The following is a 17,705-nucleotide window of genomic DNA, read 5'->3' on the forward strand; positions in this document are numbered from 1 at the left end:
CTGCATGTGAATTATTAAAGTGCAATTCCCCGTGCTCACATATTATTACATTTTACCTTCACATGAAGTGCTGTGCAATCCTCGTGCCTAAATACAAATATACATTTTAAACACTCGTGTTACACAGACCTGTTTATATCTCGTGTACCAATGACTATACACCAACATTAACACACAATATACAACACAAAATACACAAATGGGCGGGCACTTTGCCACAGTTAATAAACCCTGCGCACCTTTGGGGCGTGACAAACGCATCAATCCGGTCTGTCTCTCCACTCACTCATAGGCACACCCATGCAAGTGACAGCTACATAAAAGGCTTTACAATATATAGTCATATCTATCTCTTAAAAATAGAGAATACAGTAAATAATTACATGTATGAGCGAGTTCCATTAAGAGCAGTTAACTTTTATTAAAATGTTGTAAATCGAACCCTGACATTGACATTGATTATCGTGCAAATTCTAACGACGATTATCGATCAGTATTGAGTTCAAATGATTAACAGTTAACAGTTAGGGATAAAAAGCCCTCTTTTTATAGAGTATGGTTTAAAAAAAAAACATTCAAACAAATCCAGACACATTTGATAAATACACTGGCATTTAAATATAGCACTCTCCAATTTTTATATTCCTGCCATCACTAGCTTGCCTTGTTTTGTGTAAAATCTGACACATTTTCAATGTAAATATAACAGTAATTTAAGAAAAAAAAAGAAAAAAATCAACCCCACTGACCAAAGGAGAAACAAAAGAAACAATGTTTGAAAACTACATTAACATTATGTCCTGTTCACATGGAAATACTTCAATCTCTCACTTTTTTTAATTTGGTTACAATGTATGAATTACGTAGCCCAGCTTCTGCTAGTGAAAGCAGCAGCCCTTTCCAGTGTGCCGTCATATTTGCATCACAACTTTACATGACTTTACACAGTCACTTAGACTTGCATTAGCTTCAGTGAATACAACTATATTGTCGTTTTTCCAAACAGTACATTAGAGGCAGCCTCCCCTTTCCTGCAGCGGATCTTTCCACAGCGACAACTCGGGTTGATCACTTTATTGTGCGTCTCCATACTTGAATATGTAGAATACTTTTCATACATGCATGTGGATTTATTATTAATTGACTTACTGCCCACATCGCAATGAAGACATGTAAAATATTTCTTTCATACATGCATGTGGATTTATTATTAATTGACTTACTGCCCACATCGCAATGAAGACATGTAGAATATCTCTTTCATACATGTACAGGCCTAATCAATCTACATACCACGTTGCAATCAAAATGCATCGTATACTGGAGTGTCTCGCCCACTTGGATTCACTTATACAGTACATTACTAAGGCCCTACCTATTTCACAGCAATGAAAAACGTGACACAGACCATGAAAGTCATTCTTCACCATATACTATTACCCTTAAATTCAATGTGATTATAAACTTGTTTCAGTTTCAAAAAGAAAACTTGACAGGATTTATAGATTGACACTTAACAGCAGCCAATAACCACTCTGGGCTCTCCTCACTGATTGGTAGATATGGGCATCCAGGGCGGGTTTAGTATCCTAGGAGATCTCAACTGATATTGTTAAGCAAGTGCTTAACAATATCAGATGGGGTTGAGTTTGAGATGATGCGAGTGCATTCAGGAGGAGATGGGGTTGAGTTTGAGATGATGCGAGTGCATCCAGGAGGAGATGGGGTTGAGTTTGAGATGATTCAAGTGCATCCAGGAGGAGACGGGGTTGAGTTTGAGATGATGGGAGTGCATCCAGGAGGAGATGGGGTTGAGTTTGAGATGATTCAAGTGCATCCAGGAGGAGACGGGGTTGAGTTTGAGATGATGGGAGTGCATCCAGGAGGAGATGGGGTTGAGTTTGAGATGATGGGAGAGCATCCAGGAGGAGATGGGGTTGAGTTTGAGATGATAGGAATGCATCCTGGAGGAGATGGGGTTGAGTTTGAGATGATGCGAGTGCATCCAGGAGGAGAAGGGGTTGAGTTTGAGATGATGCAAGTGCATCCAGGAGGAGATGGGGTTGAGTTTGAGATGATGCGAGTGCATCCAGGAGGAGATGGGGTTGAGTTTGGGATGATGCGAGTGCATCCAGGAGGAGATGGGGTTGAGTTTGGGATGATGGGAATGCATCCAGGAGGAGATGGAGTTGAGTTTGAAATGATGCGAGTGCATCCAGGAGGAGATGGGGTTGAGTTTGAGATGATGCGAGTACATCCAGGAGGAGATGGGGCTGAGTTTGAGATGATTCAAGTGTATGCAGGAGGACATGGCCAAGAGACAGATAGAGATATAGGAGGAAACATCGAGATCAGAGGGGGGAAAGGAGAGGAATATCTGGGCATCATCAGCATAGAGATGATACAAGAAGCCATGGGAGGAGATGAGGGGACCAAGGGAGCGGGTGTAGTGAGAAAACAGGAGGGGTCCCAGGACTGAGCCTTGGGGGACACCTGTCAAAAGAGAGCATGAAGCAGAGGGTGAGCCACGCCAGGCAAGATCAGTCCTGGAGAGTCCCAGGACAGCTAGGGAGGATAGGAGGATAGAGTGGATATAAAGGGGGTTCATCAATGGAGTAAATAAAAATAAAACTACCAGCAGGAGAATGTGTAGCAGTGGAGAATTCTGTTGCTGGAAAGGGTATGTCTAAATCCACTGTTTGGAGGTCCATGTGGCTTTGTACAATATTCTCAGCAGCGGCACATTGAAAAGAGATGTATTCATCCTGTAGCTGTTTGAAAAGCCATAGTTGTGATGTAATATTTGTTGTTGAACATTTAGGTTTGATATAATAAGCTTGTCCAAAATGAGTATACGAATTTGAGCATCTTCTGTGTGGCTATTTGTGGTAACAAGGTTTTCAAGAAGCCTGCTGTCGTCTTTTAAATCATGCAGTGTTGGATTATTAGGAAAGGAGGTAACTTAGATATGTATTTATTTACTGCATTTATATGGCACTTTTTATATCGAAAAGCACTACACAGTACATAGCAAAAAACAAAATAACAAACCACAATACATTTGTATAGTGTGTCACACGTGCAACTGCCACAATCAGACCATTTAAGTAACAGTATACACTTAATACAAAAGCAGCATGATTGATGGTGATTTTTTAATTTATTTACATTTTAACTGGAAACCAGGAATACTCTACACTGAAGGTACTAGTTGCAATAGCGTGTATTTGGAATATATTTGTGGAGATGGTTGGGTCAGGTGTGCAAATATTTCACAGGTCTTGGGCTTGGGTCAGGTTCGGATTTGTTTGGTCGAGTCGAGTTCAGATGGGGTTTTAAATTTAGGCCCGAGCAGACCTCTACTCCAGAGGTGTAATACACAGTACGTTCCACATCCCATTTGTAATTATAATTCTTAGGTATTATTGATTTGAAGCGTGTTTACAGGATGATTGTACCAAGTTCTGTGTTCTTTTCCTACAGGGTTTTAAGGGACACAGAGGGGAGCCTGGTCCCCCTGGTTCCAGAGTGAGTGCTTTTATTTCTGTTTCAGTCACAGATATGTCAACAGTAGAGCAGAGTTTGAGAGTCTACAGAGGACTAACCTTGAAACAAATATGTATCAATTCTACAATTGTTACACTGAAGTCCTGGCTGTACTCGTATACGATATAAGTTAAAACTTCAACAAAAGTATGTGTGCTGTAATCAAAATTGGACATCTTCAAGGAAAACAGCCAATAAATTGTACTCGGTCATCACGAAACAAAGAAACTCACAAGGTCCAGTTAAACAAACAAACAAAAAAAAAAAAACAGCAACATAAACACATACTTTTGTCTTTCTTTGCTCTATAATTCTCTATAGTGCTAGAAAAAAATGTTCACAGATATTTTTTGCCTGAATGTAATAGAATTCCATGATAAGCACTTGAAACATTGCATATTTTCTGTTGTTCCCATGATTCCGATCAGGGGGAAGCAGGCATGATGGGAGCAGTGGGACGAGCAGGGCCTCCAGGGAAAGATGTGAGTGGAATTCCTCTAATTTACACCAGAGGGAAAAAAAGACAGGACACTCAGAATACTAACCTGCCCACAAAGCACGTTAATCCTTTTAACCTGATAAGGGACACAGCTCTTATCTATTGCACTGGTAAACAAGGAAAGGATTTATTTTCCAATAATTTAGAAACATATGGCTCCATCCTTTGCTTTGCACAACTCACTCAGTCTCATAATAACGGCATATGGCAACTCAGAGCATGCTGAATATGATTATCATATATTGTTTTTAATTATGCAAATTCTGTTTTTTAGGGTGACCCTGGTCCACCAGGTTCACATGGTCTCCAAGGGCCAAGAGGGGAGCAGGTGAGACACCTCAGGTTCACTGAATTTCAACCTGCTTTAGGCTGGGTCAGCTTCATTTCTTGTTGTGACTTGCATTAGAATTCTGGTATTCTGGGACCAAAATCGTTTGAGTACCAAGAAACCTAATATAAAATATATATATAATGCACAACCGAGCTGTTTAAATCACAGAAGAAGTCAAAGCTGTAACATACAATAGCAAAAGATGAAACCACACTGATGCGCATTACCTTACATTGCACATCAATGTCACACCACACAGCAGGTGACATTCCAAAGTGCTCAGCTTGTCAGTGTTCTACCACACAGTAGCGCCACACAACAAGGTCATGTTACAGTGTGATAATGTCATAGCACACTGGAGATGGCAATAAGCAGTAGCTAAATCACTCATAAGAAAGTTTACAAATAAGAGGAGGCCATTCGGCCCATCTTGCTCGTTTGGCTGTTAGTAGCTTATTGATGCCAGAATCTCATCAAGCAGCTTCTTGAAGGATCCCAGGGTGTCAGCTTCAACAACATTACTGGGGAGTTGATTCCAGACCCTCACGATTCTCTGTATAAAAAAGTGCCTCCTATTTTCTGTTCTGAATGCCCCTTTGTCTAATCGCCATTTGTGAACCCTGGTCCTTGTTTCTTTTGTCAGGTCGAAAAAGGCCCTTGGGTCGACACTGTCAATACCTTTTAGAATTTTGAATGCTTGAATTAGGTCGCCATGTAGTCTTCTTTGTTCAAGACTGAATAGATTCAATTCTTTTAGCCTGTCTGCATATGACATGCCTTTTAAGCCCGGAATAATTCTGGTCGCTCTTCTTTGCACTCTTTCTAGAGCAGCAATATCTTTTCTATAGCGAGGTGACCAGAACTGCACACAATATTCAAGATGAGGTCTTACTAATGCATTGTACAGTTTTAACATTACTTCTCTTGATTTAAATTCAACTCTTTTCACAATGTATCAGAGCATCTTGTTGGCCTTTTTTATAGCTTCCCCACATTGTCTAGATGAAGACATTTCTGAGTCAACAAAAACTCCTAGGTCTTTTTCATAGAGTCTTTCTTTAATTTCAGTATCTCCTATATGATATTTATAATGCACATGTTTATTTCCTGCGTACAGTACCTTACACTTTTCTCTATTAAATGTCATTTGCCATGTGTCTGCCCAGTTCTGAATCTTGTCTAGATCATTTTGAAATACCTTTGCTGCTGCAACAATGTTTGCCACTCCTCCTATTTTTGTGTCGTCTGCAAATTTAACAAGTTTGCTTACTACACTAGAATCTAAATCATTAATGTAGATTAGTAATAGCAGAGGACCTAATACTGATCCCTGTGTTACTCCACTGGTACCTCACTCCATTCTGAGGTTTCTCTTCTAATCAGTACTTTCTGTTTTCTACATGTTAACCACTCCCTAATCCATGTACATGTGTTTCCTTGAATCCCAACTGCGTTCAGTTTGAGAAATAATCTTTTATGTGGGACTTTGTCAAAAGCTTTCTGGAAATCTAAATAAACCACGTCATATGCTTTGAAATTATCCATTATCGATGTTGCATCCTCAAAAAAATCAAGCAGGTTAGTTAGACACGATCTCCCTTTCCTAAAACCATGTTGACTGTCTCCCAGGGTACTGTTACCATATAGGTAATTTTCCATTTTTTGCATATAATAGAAGTCAGGCTTATTGGTCTGTAGTTACCTGGTTCAGTTTTGTTTCCCTTTTTGTGGATCTGTATTACATTTGCAATTTTAGTCTGTCAATACAACCCCTGTGTCAAGAGACTGTTGCATGATCTTGGTTAGCGGTTTGTAAATAACTTCTTTCATTTCTTTGAGTACTATTGGGAGGATCTCATCCGACCCAGGGGATTTGTTTATTTTAAGAGCCCCTAGTCCCTTTAATACTTCTGCCTCTGTTATGCTAAAGTTATTTAAAACTGGATAGGAACTGGATGACATGTTGGACATGTTGTCCGTATCCTCCTTTGTAAAAACTTGTGAAAAGTAATCATTTAATATATTTGCTATTTTTTTTCTTCATCTATGATTTTGCCATTTGTAAGACATTTAACCTCCTCTTTGAATGTTCTCTTGCTGTTGTAATATTGGAAAAACATTTTGGAACTGGTTTTAGCCCCCTTAGCAATGTTCATTTCTATTTCTCTCTTGGCCTTTCTAACTTTGTTTTTGATTTGCATTTGCAATTCCATGTACTCTTTCTGTGTACTTTCTTTTTGGTCCTTTTTTAATGCTCTATAAAGTGCCTTTTTTCGCTGAATAGTTTTTTTAATTGATCTATTAAACCATTTTGGCAATTTAGTTTTACATTTAGATTTGTCTACTTTAGGGATGTAATTGTGTTGCCCCTCTAGTACTACATTTTTGAAGAATAACCATCCTTCTTCTGTGGATTTTTTCTCTATTTTACTCCAATCTACTTATGTTAGTTTCTGTTCATAGTTAGCTTTAGTCATTACTTTTGGGGTTTTAAAAAGCACTTCAAATGAGACTATATTGTGGTCTGAGTTTGCTAATGGTTCTCTGACCTCTGTTTTAGTTATTCTGTCTTCGTTATTTGGAAAGACTAAATCAAGGCATGCCTCCCCTCTAGTCGGTGCCTTGACAAATTGCTTTAGGAAACAGTCATTTGTCATTTCCACCATTTCAATTTCATCCTTTGTGCTACCCATCGGGTTTTCCCATTTTATATGGGGGAAGTTGAAATCCCCCATTAGTATGGCTTCTCCTTTGCTACACGCATTTCTAATGTCATTGTATAACAGGTTATTGTGCTCACCGTCTGAATCTGGCGGTCTATAGCATGCTCCTATTATTATTGATTCAGCTTTATTTTCTTTGTCCAGGTTTAACACCTGGGCTTCAAGAATGTTTCTTATGTATAGCACTACCCTTCCTCCGCTTCTGTCCTGCCTGTCTTTCCTATACAGTGTATACCCACAAATATTATATTCGTCCCCATCACTCTCAGACATCCAAGTTTCTGTAACACCTATCACATCATAGTTACTTGTTAGTGCAGTAGCTTCAAGTTCTAGAATTTTGTTTCTGATACTTCTAGCATTTAGATAAATACAAGGTCATGTTACAGTGTGATAATGTTATAGCACACAGGAGATGGTGATACAGTGTAGCAGTAGCTATACCACTCCACACAATGACAATGAACCTGTGCTTCTGCAGGGTAGAGCTGGACCTCCTGGTGCTCAAGGGAAAGCAGGCATTGCAGGTGCTCCGGTAAGGGACAGACTGAAAATGTCTGCATTTTCTTTTTTGCATTACTTTCTTAAGATCTGTTTTAAAAATAATGTGTATTTGGATTTAAAGAAACTTCCTTTTGCATTATTAATCACACACCACCTGAGTGAAGAGGGTCATATGTTGTTGAAGCCCCTCACCTATTGAATTTTGAAGGTATTTTGTTTTTGTTTTTTAAAAGAGAACAATTGAGATAGACTATTATATATCTTGGTTTTCTCCAAACAATAATTTCACTTGTTCCTACTTTACTTATAGTCAGCAGTTCTATCCACTATCTAAGACCACTGTCATTACCAGTACTGCATATGAGCATTATTATTATTATTATTATTATTATTATTATTATTATTATTATTATTATTATTATTATTATTATTATTATTATTCTTTTTTAGGGTCCTAAGGGAGACAAAGGAGATGCGGGGAGCCCAGGATTACCAGGCTTTTCAGGACCAAAAGGACCTCCGGTGAGTATATTTTATTTATATGAATATATTTAGATTTGCATGGCGTTTTAAAATAATAAAATCAATGCAATGATCCTCTTTTTTGCAATGTATGGAGCACACTCATGAAGGAGCACGAATGCCAGTAACCCCACAGCAGGCTTCTCTCTGTATACTTCTTCTATAAACCTACAATGGTCAGTAGGACAAACTGCTGTGCAAGTTTAGTGGTGATCAATGAATTTAATAGACATTCATTAACACATTCTCAATTCCAGGACTTTTCAATATGGTCCCGGCATTGTTATACAGGTCATAATAATTGTGTTCATTTCTATTCATTATGCAGGGACCACCTGGAGAGTATGGGCCTCAAGGAAAAGATGTAAGTCATGAGTATTTCATTTTTTAAATCAGTGTAGTGGGGCACGTCCTTGTGTATGTCAATATAATGTCACATGTTTTACATATACTGTATGTAGAATAAAACAATTGTTATTTTACCCATATTGGTCCAGAGATGAAAAAGATACGAAAAAGCGTAGTTGATTCCTTTTATTCCTACAACATACAAATTGAAAATATTATAGTTTTTAAGATAACATATTTTAAGTCCTTTCAACAGAATCTGGAAATGTGTGGGGAGCAGTTGGACCTCCTGTACATCACACTTGCATGGTTACATGTACAGCAAAGTAGACACTTTTGGTGAAGTTGTTGAGGGTCCAGTTTTGCTTGATCGAACATACAGGGGGTGTTTGTTATTAATATGGTTGTTTATTTTGCTCATGCTTACTCCTGCATCTAATTACTGTACAACTGTACTATTTTCTAGGGGCTGCCAGGCAAACAAGGAGAGCATGGATCCAAAGGAGAAAGGGTACGTTGAAGTAAAATAAAGAAACCTGACCCATTGATGTCAGGATAGCTTCATGACTTGAGACCTGCAGTTCAAAAAAGAATGCCCAATGTAAATGGACTTAATTCATCAGCTAACAGGGTCAATATTATAAAACATAACTTATTGGTTAGAGAATTTATCGAAGCGCTTCAGTCACTGAGCTGTCACAGCAGTAAAACTGTGACACTCCTACAAATGAGCAACAAAAAACAAACAAACAACAATGCATGCAAAGCTGAAGAGCTCAGCTGAGTGCAGGTAGAAAGGCAGTCACCTTGAAATAGACTGTTTAGTTTTACTTCATCTAGATTGTGCTTCAGAAGTATTAATCACAATGTATTGCTGGTCATACACCTCTGCCCATCAGTTTAAATAGACCCTTGTTTTTTTGATGTTAGTTAAGGTTCTGATGTCTAACAGCTTGCTGGTTTTGTTTTATTGTGCAGGGGGATTCTGGTGTTAAAGGAGACAAAGGGCAGCATGGAGATAAAGGGCTGGATGGGGCTCCTGGAATGAAGGGTCACAAAGGACACACAGGGATGATGGGAATGACCGGGCCTGCTGGAGAACGTGGCCCCCCTGGGTCTCCAGGTACTCCTGGTCAGCCTGGCTTTCCTGGGCCTCGGGTGAGTAAAGCAGCTTCTCTTCAACGGATAGCGTTCTGCAGCCATGGTCAGATAAGAACGTGGCAGGAAATCATTTTTATAAAACAGCAGACCATGAACATGTCACTTCTGGGGACCTTGCATTGCTGTTACAGGCTACAGTATTTTTTCTACTATTTCTATTGTATTATTATTGTAAATTGCTTATTAAACTGCTTGTTATCAGAGGGGGTCTCAAGCTTTTGAATATGACACTGTCTGACTCATGAGATATAATGAAGCAACCCTCCTTGCCTGAGGCTTGATAAGAACGTTACGTGGTTTGAAAAGAATAACACATCAGCTTCTCTATATGTATGTCCTAGAAACCGAACTTCAGGAACATTGCAATTTCAAAGAATAATGTAAAATTACGTATATGTTAAGGTAGTTGGAACATGTTAAGGTAGTTCTGTGGTTACTGTTGTATTGCTCACGTGCATAATTTGAAAATATGTAGTTAGACTGATATGACTTTTGTTATGACAGTAGTACATTCTATTGTGTAGTTACTGTGCTATTACTGTATTGTAACAAAGTTTTGTCATTTTAATAGATGGTACTATAGGTCTACCCTAACATCTTTCCTGTGTTGTATACCTTTACATTATTTTATGTTGTGCTGTATGCTGACTACAGGGGGAATCCGTAGCGATTGAAGAACTGCGAAGGCTTATTCAGGAGGAGCTTGCAAAGCAGCTAGATGGTAAGTAACTGTTCATTATAGGACAGAGGTGCAGCGTTGCTGGAGGGGTTAAATATACAATGCATGTAATGTGCTGTATATAAGGCGCTAGTTAGTCCTCACCTAATTCATCATAGCATAGGAACAGCACAATTCCCTTTACAAGAATACCATCTAATACTGAGTTTTACTTGTTACTGGGGGAAAAGAGACTTCTCAGAGACCCACTGTAATCAGCATTTAGCCAAATTATGAAGCAGATTGATAAAGATTACTAAAACTAGATGATGATGCAAGCTTAACGTATACGGAGAAGACTAAAAATAAAGTTTAAAATGGAAGTTGACCTCAGAAATTGATTTATTTTTGCTCTCCATCTCCAGTTAAAGTGGCCTACCTCATGGCTCAGATGCAGCCAGAACATGTGAAATCTTCTCCTGGCCGGCCCGGTCCTCCTGGTCCTGAAGGCAAAGAGGGGCGTCCAGGAAGACCAGGTCCCCCAGGAGAGCCTGGAAGCCCGGGTCTGAACGGGGGTGAGGGTCCCCGAGGACCAATGGGTCCAAAGGGTAAGTCTGTACCTCACTCCTATATTTACAGGGTAACTGTACATGCAGTTCCACTGCAGTAGGGTAGCACATGCACAAAGCTTTCCAATGTGTTCCTGATATTCATGGTAGATTACATCAGGCATCTATTGTTCTGTGTTGATATAGGAAGTGCATCAGAAAATTCTTTATTAGAAACTACAGTAATGAAATGAACATGCAATACAGCTCATTTATTTAGCATGTCATGCTTTGACGGATTTCTATACATTTTCAGGTGAAAGAGGAGCGAAGGGTGAGAGGGGAGAAACTGGAATTGGACAAAGAGGAGAAATCGGTCCCACTGGGGCTGCGGGTATGTCCTCTGTGTGGCTATGCCTTTAAGTGTGGGCATTCTATCATCAAAATCCTCATGGTTTGCAGTGCAATACTTTCATTAGTTTTATGTCCTTTTTATTGTTCTCAGACGAGTTTGCAAACACACTTATGCTCCATCCAAGGGCACAATTGAGCTCGCTTCTAGTTATGACTGAATTGCCCCCGGAGAGAAACGTGATTGTTTCCTTTCCTTCTCTCAATAGGTATCCCAGGCACCCCTGGCTATGGGAAGGATGGAGTGCCTGGAACAGCAGGGGCCCAGGGAGAGCCAGGAAACCCTGGCCCACCTGGCCCACTCGGACCTCCAGGGCCCACCGGACAGTGTGACCCCTCTCAGTGTGCTTACTATGCAAGTCTGGCAGCCAGGCCTCCCAATGTCAAGGGGCATTAAACCAATAAACCACATACAGAAACTGCAAATGATATTGTAATTTATAAACTTGGACTTTTAACAAACAAACTGTTTTCAATACCCAATTTGGTATTTACTAGCAACAGTTGCTGCTGGTCAGAATTGTTTTTTGCTCTGTGTGATATTTGGGATGTATGTCTTTCTTGTCTGGGAATTGTTATTAATATAATGTAACAATGATACTGGTGTTGTTGTGTTCAAAGGGCCACAGTGGTTAGACAAAATGACCCTCGTTGTTGCTGTTGCATTCGTTGCATGACTTTAACTAAGGGAATCACCTCTTATAGCCTCCTAGTGTTTTGCTATCTTTGACATATACCACTGTTTTCAATTTTCTTAAGAGTACTGAGAATTGGTCTAAAACTGTGCATGTGTGCCATTAGTTTAAGTTCAGGCAGCTTGGTATTTGGAATCTGTGGGGATTGAGTATTTGACCATGGGTAATGAAATAATGTGTCTAGCAGACCTTGGCTTGGCTAAAGTAACACATCTTACAATAGCTGCAAAGGCTGCTCTGGTTGTGAGCTCAGCGTGCCAACAACAAAAAAAGAGTCATTTCTTCTTTATATTCATATATAACACAGACATATACAAGTGTTTTTCCAATCTTTGTAAAATAAGAAGGAAATGCCCAATAACCAATAGAAAATATAATAAAAAGACACACTTTTGACTGTGGTGTTGTGCTGATGGAGAATATTGTAAAATGCAAACTCTAAAGCTTTCTTGACCAATTGAAAATGCTCCACCTGAAATCGGTAAGTGGTTTTGTGACACAAAGTAATTAATCTCAGAAATGAGATTCCTGTTTTTTCTTACATGCTATTATCAGTTGTTTTGTTATAAGTTGGCATGTCTAGCATGACACAGTCATACTGTTGCTTCCTTCACAAAGTATACTAGTGAAGCTAGAGGGAATTCTTCACAGCTGCTTTACTACTTAGGGTTTCAGCTCTCTTGCCCTGTATGTGTTCATCTGACACTATGTGGCTTCTGAACCCTGGGAGTTGTGCTGATATGCCTGCCTTTGTGCCAATGGTTCATGATAAATGTAATGTTGTTGTCCCTAATGCAGTCCTTGGTGGACTGTTGCTTTATTCTCAAAACCCAGACAGACAGCATACCTGTCAGTTATCATGTTAGAGTAGACTGTGTAGATACAGTTCACAAAGGAAAACATGCGCTAGAAAGAACAGCATTTATTAAAGCTTAGATAAGACAATACTACATCAAACATGTTTTCATTACAGATTTGACCTTTGACCTTGCCCTTTCAAGGTACCCCTGCCCACAATTTAGTTTGCTGATAGTGGAGAGTCTGGCTATATAGGAGCAGGGGTCAGGATAGCTGCCTTCTCTCTTAGACGAAACCAGAAAACAGGTGGAGGCTGGGGAAGAGGAGTGCAACTCTGACACACAACAGGGATAAATGGATTGAGGTAAGATATAAAGCCCTTTGTAGCTGATTATTGAACATGTTGTTTATCAAATGACAAATGCGATACTAGACATTTGACTAAAATGTTTTGGTAATGGAGGCTTGTGATATGAGTGATGATTACGATTTTAATCTAGCTTAAAAGTCAGTTCTCTGCCTTGGAACCACTGCTTTGATGAATTGTTTACATGTTTAGTATTTTTGGGGTCACCACAAACATGGATGACATTGGAAAGTTATCATATGCCCTATACATGACTGTAAAATGTCTGGATTCTTCATATTTTGTTTGACTTGAAAATGTGGTTTCTTCTTTCTGGGTTGTCAGCTGTTGGTTGTTTTTGTTTGTTTTTTTCCCCATACCTTCTACCATGAGTAATTTGGAAATCAGCAAACTTTACATGATGCTTTATATCGGGACTAGTCCCAGAATGTTTCCAAGACTGTGCTTTTTCTCCACATCCCTTCAGTACTTGTTTATACCTATTTGTGGGAATGTGTGCCTCCACCTGTGCTCTTAGTAGCATCTACTGCAGAGGGCATTGTTTGAACTCATCTCAGTAAAAACGTTTGTTTCTAAATGCTATTGTGTAATAATGCCTGGTGTTGCCTCTTAAATGACCAGCAGGAGGAAAGCTGCTTCATGGGTTACTTTGGTCCTGTGGTTATTCACACAATCTTCATATAAACCAATGATATTGACTCATTTAAACCAATGACATTGACTCATATAAACCAATGATATTGACTCATATAAACCAATGATATTGACTCATATAAAACCAATGATATTGACTCATATAAAACCAATGATATTGACTCATATAAACCAATGATATTGACTCATATAAACCCATTATATTGACTCATATAAACCCATGATATTGACTCATATAAACCCATGATATTGACTCATATAAACCAATGATATTGACCACAGCCAGGATATAGGCAGCAAACGTCAAGAATGTGTTAGTCTATGATCCTGAGAGAAAAGAATCTGGTCATCTTGTGGAAGGAATACATTTCTTCCTGTATGAATTTTTAACAACATTGCTTATCCTAAATATTACATGAAAAATAAGTATTTAACTCCCAAAGAAAAGATGCATACAGCTTTATTTTAATAAATTGCATCTGATGCCTGTTTGATGCAATATGGGATAGAGAAACACACTTTTATCACAACACTATTTATCAAATGAAGATTTGTTTTGTTTTTTTTTGTTTGGCAAATTGTAAATATGATATATATATATATAATCTTTTTTGTTCCCCTGAAATGTAATTCATTATTATTTAACTTTGAGAATCGGTTCAGTTATTTTAAGGGACTCTATATACTGGTTTGAAATGATTTCAAGTTGAGCTGTAGCGTGCGTTGCACATATAGAACGGTGCTATTTTACTCTGATTTATCCTCTTATGAAAATGCTAAACTGCAATCTAATCTGTAATAAAGTTTGGTACAGGTTAATTTTACATAAAAGACTTGTTGTTTTCCATCAATATTCATATCATTCAAAAATCTTTGTTACAGGTTTACTTCACAGGGCAGGTAAAAAATGTCAATAAAAAAAGGAAAGCTAATCTCGGATTGGCTGAGAGAAATGTTATTCCACAAATAGGGGTGGGTGTGGGGGTTGATTATAGCCATTCTAACCAGTGCAATAATCATAGAATCCCATGAACATTGTTGGAGTATTCGGTTTGTAATAAACACAGTGTATGGAAACGTTTAAAACGGGTGGGGGGTGTCACGCTATTGGTTCTTGCAATACCTTAAGCCAATTTGGCGTTTTGAGATAACGCACAAATTTGGATTTAAGTATGTAATTAAAGTAAATTTCTTTTAGATAACGTTAATTTGTCACCCAGTAAGACAGCAATTTATCTTACTTACGAGAATATATATATATATATATATATATATATATATATATATATATATATATATATATATATATATATATATATATATATATATATATATACAGCTCTGGAAAAAATTAAGAGACCACTGCAAAATTATCAGTTTCTCTGGTTTTACTATTTATAGGTATGTGTTTGGGTAAAATTAACATTTTTGTTTTATTCTATAAACTACTGACAACATTTCTCCCAAATTCCAAATAAGTATATTGTCATTTAGAGCATTTATTTGCAGAAAATGACAACTGGTCAAAACAACAAAAAGATGCAGTTTTGTCAGACCTCGAATAATGCAAAGAAAATAAGTTCATATTAATGGTTAGACAGAGACCTGGAGAGGCCTACAAGCCACAGTGTCTCGCACCCACTGTGAAATGTGGTGGAGGATCGGTGATGATCTGGGGGTGCTTCAGCAAGGCTGGAATCGGGCAGCTTTGGCATGAATCCCCCCAAGTACAAGGTTGTCCTAGAAGAAAACTTGCTTCCTTCTGCTCTGGCAATGTTCCCCAACTCTGAGGATTGGTTTTTCCAGCAGGACAATTCTCCATGCCACACAGCCAGGTCAATCAAGGTATGGATGGAGGACCACCAGATCAAGACCCTGTCATGGCTAGCCCAATCTCCAGACCTGCTTGAATTTTTGCGCCAGGAGTGGCATAAAGTCACCCAACATCAATGTGAAAGACTGGTGGAGAGCATGCCAAGACGCATGAAAGCTGTGCTTGAAAATTAGGGTTATTCCACCAAATATTGATTTCTGAACTAAGTTAAAACATTAGTATTGTGTTGTTTAAAAATGAATATGAACTTATTTTCTTTGCATTATTCGAGGGCTGACAACACTGCATCTTTTTTGTTAATTTTGCAGTGGTCTCAATTTTTTCCAGAGCTATATATATATATATATATATATATATATATATATATATATATATATATATATATATATATATATATATATATGGGCTTCAGTGAGTTACAGGAAAATAATTTCATCTAGGGTTTTTGTGACTTCATAAATTACGAGACTAGTTGTGAAATCTTACCTTGCAACAATACTGCACAGGACCAGCCATGAAATCTTACATTATTGCTCATGATCAGTTGTTAAATCCTACCTTACAACATTACTGCACATGACCAGTCGTGAAATCTTACAACATTACTGCACATGACCAGTCGTGAAATCTTACAACAGTACTGCTCATGACCAGTCATGAAATCTTACAACAGTACTGCTCATGACCAGTCGTGAAATCTTACAACATTACTGCTCATGACCAGTCATGAAATCTTACAACAGTACTGCTCATGACCAGTCGTGAAATCTTACAACATTACTGCTCATGACCAGTCATGAAATCTTACAACAGTACTGCTCATGACCAGTCATGAAATCTTACAACAGTACTGCTCATGACCAGTCATGAAATCTTACCGTATAACATTCCGGCATGATTTGTACATTTTTGTCTGCATTCAATGTAAATCTGACTGTGCAGTCCAGCACAGGTATGATGCTTGAATATGCACATGTCTCCAGGGTACATAATGGAAGTAAAATTAAAGTTACTACAATCCTTTAATTACTGGGTATATCTGAACAAGTCTTCTACTGTATGTAATGTTATAGAGTTCAAATAGTTTGTCATTGATACTTTTTGGGTGTACAATACTAGATTGTACAGTACCTCTGCCATCCAGCAGACTGTATAATCTGTCATATATAATTATTGTCCCAATCAATGCTGGATTACATAGGTTACTGTACTGTCTGTTTCAGCGCTAGTATTTAATCTTTTGTAAATTATGTATAAACAGGTTTAATCAACAAAGGAACTGCTTTGAGCTTTGTATTGTACATATTAAGAGCAGCATAGAGGCCACTGTATTTACTTTGTTAGCTAGGCAACCACCCCTAGTGCAAAGCAGTGAACAACAAATAAAATAATAATATTGAGGTGAAGTGGACACATTTAAACAGCTTTTGCCTTCCCTCTGTAAGGAGAGTATTGTTATTTATGTTATTGTTGTATGTATTTAGCAAAACAAAAGGCAGCTTGGAAACAATGTGTTCTGTGTGAGGAGATCCTTATCTTCTACAATAGCACATAGAGAAGGAGAGTACAGCAGGATGAAATCAGCACAGTCTCTGCTGTCACTGGCCCCAAATGGGGACAAGTTTTGGTAACACAGGTTGGGAAGAGATCCCGCTGAGGGTGGTAAAAGGAAGCTGAATTGGAAGGGAACAATCTAGTATCTGTACCCTCAGAGGTCTTTGATCTTGAGGAACTGTAAGTCCTTGAGAGGAGCCCCGAGAGAGAGAGAGCTGCCTGATGCACAGGATGGATTTGGTCCCAAGAGAAATCGGACTGCTAGTTTTAATGTAGACACCAATGAGCTGAGTCATTCTGCTGAGATAGGAGCCTTGGAGAACTTGGAGAGACTGACCCTCAGCAATAACTTCTTGAGTTTCCTTCCCAAGGAGTTTGGGAGGATCCAGAAGCTTACCAGCTTACACCTAGCCAATAATGCCTTCAGGGAGTTTCCAATCCAGATTTGCCAGATGAAAAGCCTTATGTTTTGGGATGCCAGTGATAACAAGATCAGGACGATCCCTCCCAGCATGGAGAACCTGACAAAGCTAATGACCATGCTCTTGTTCT

The 17,705-nt window shown here is 38.6% G+C and overlaps 1 protein-coding gene across 1 annotated transcript in view; it reads left to right on the forward strand.

The window, feature by feature from the left end:
• LOC121315184 (collagen alpha-1(XXII) chain-like) overlaps positions 1-14,844 on the forward strand; it is a 107,901-nt gene extending 93,057 nt beyond the window's left edge. The window contains exons 54-65 of the mRNA XM_041249234.1: positions 3,484-3,528; positions 3,975-4,028; positions 4,320-4,373; positions 7,581-7,634; positions 8,054-8,125; positions 8,454-8,489; positions 8,940-8,984; positions 9,452-9,631; positions 10,289-10,355; positions 10,718-10,900; positions 11,157-11,234; positions 11,461-14,844. Of these exons, the coding sequence (XP_041105168.1) occupies positions 3,484-3,528; positions 3,975-4,028; positions 4,320-4,373; positions 7,581-7,634; positions 8,054-8,125; positions 8,454-8,489; positions 8,940-8,984; positions 9,452-9,631; positions 10,289-10,355; positions 10,718-10,900; positions 11,157-11,234; positions 11,461-11,648 (1,056 nt within the window). The 3' untranslated portion in view covers positions 11,649-14,844. The remainder of the gene's footprint in view (positions 1-3,483; positions 3,529-3,974; positions 4,029-4,319; positions 4,374-7,580; positions 7,635-8,053; positions 8,126-8,453; positions 8,490-8,939; positions 8,985-9,451; positions 9,632-10,288; positions 10,356-10,717; positions 10,901-11,156; positions 11,235-11,460) is intronic.
• The last annotated feature ends 2,861 nt before the right edge of the window (positions 14,845-17,705 follow it).

The sequence above is a fragment of the Polyodon spathula genome, chromosome 4 (genome assembly GCF_017654505.1).
Source record: "Polyodon spathula isolate WHYD16114869_AA chromosome 4, ASM1765450v1, whole genome shotgun sequence".
In the NCBI taxonomy this organism is placed as follows: domain Eukaryota; kingdom Metazoa; phylum Chordata; class Actinopteri; order Acipenseriformes; family Polyodontidae; genus Polyodon; species Polyodon spathula.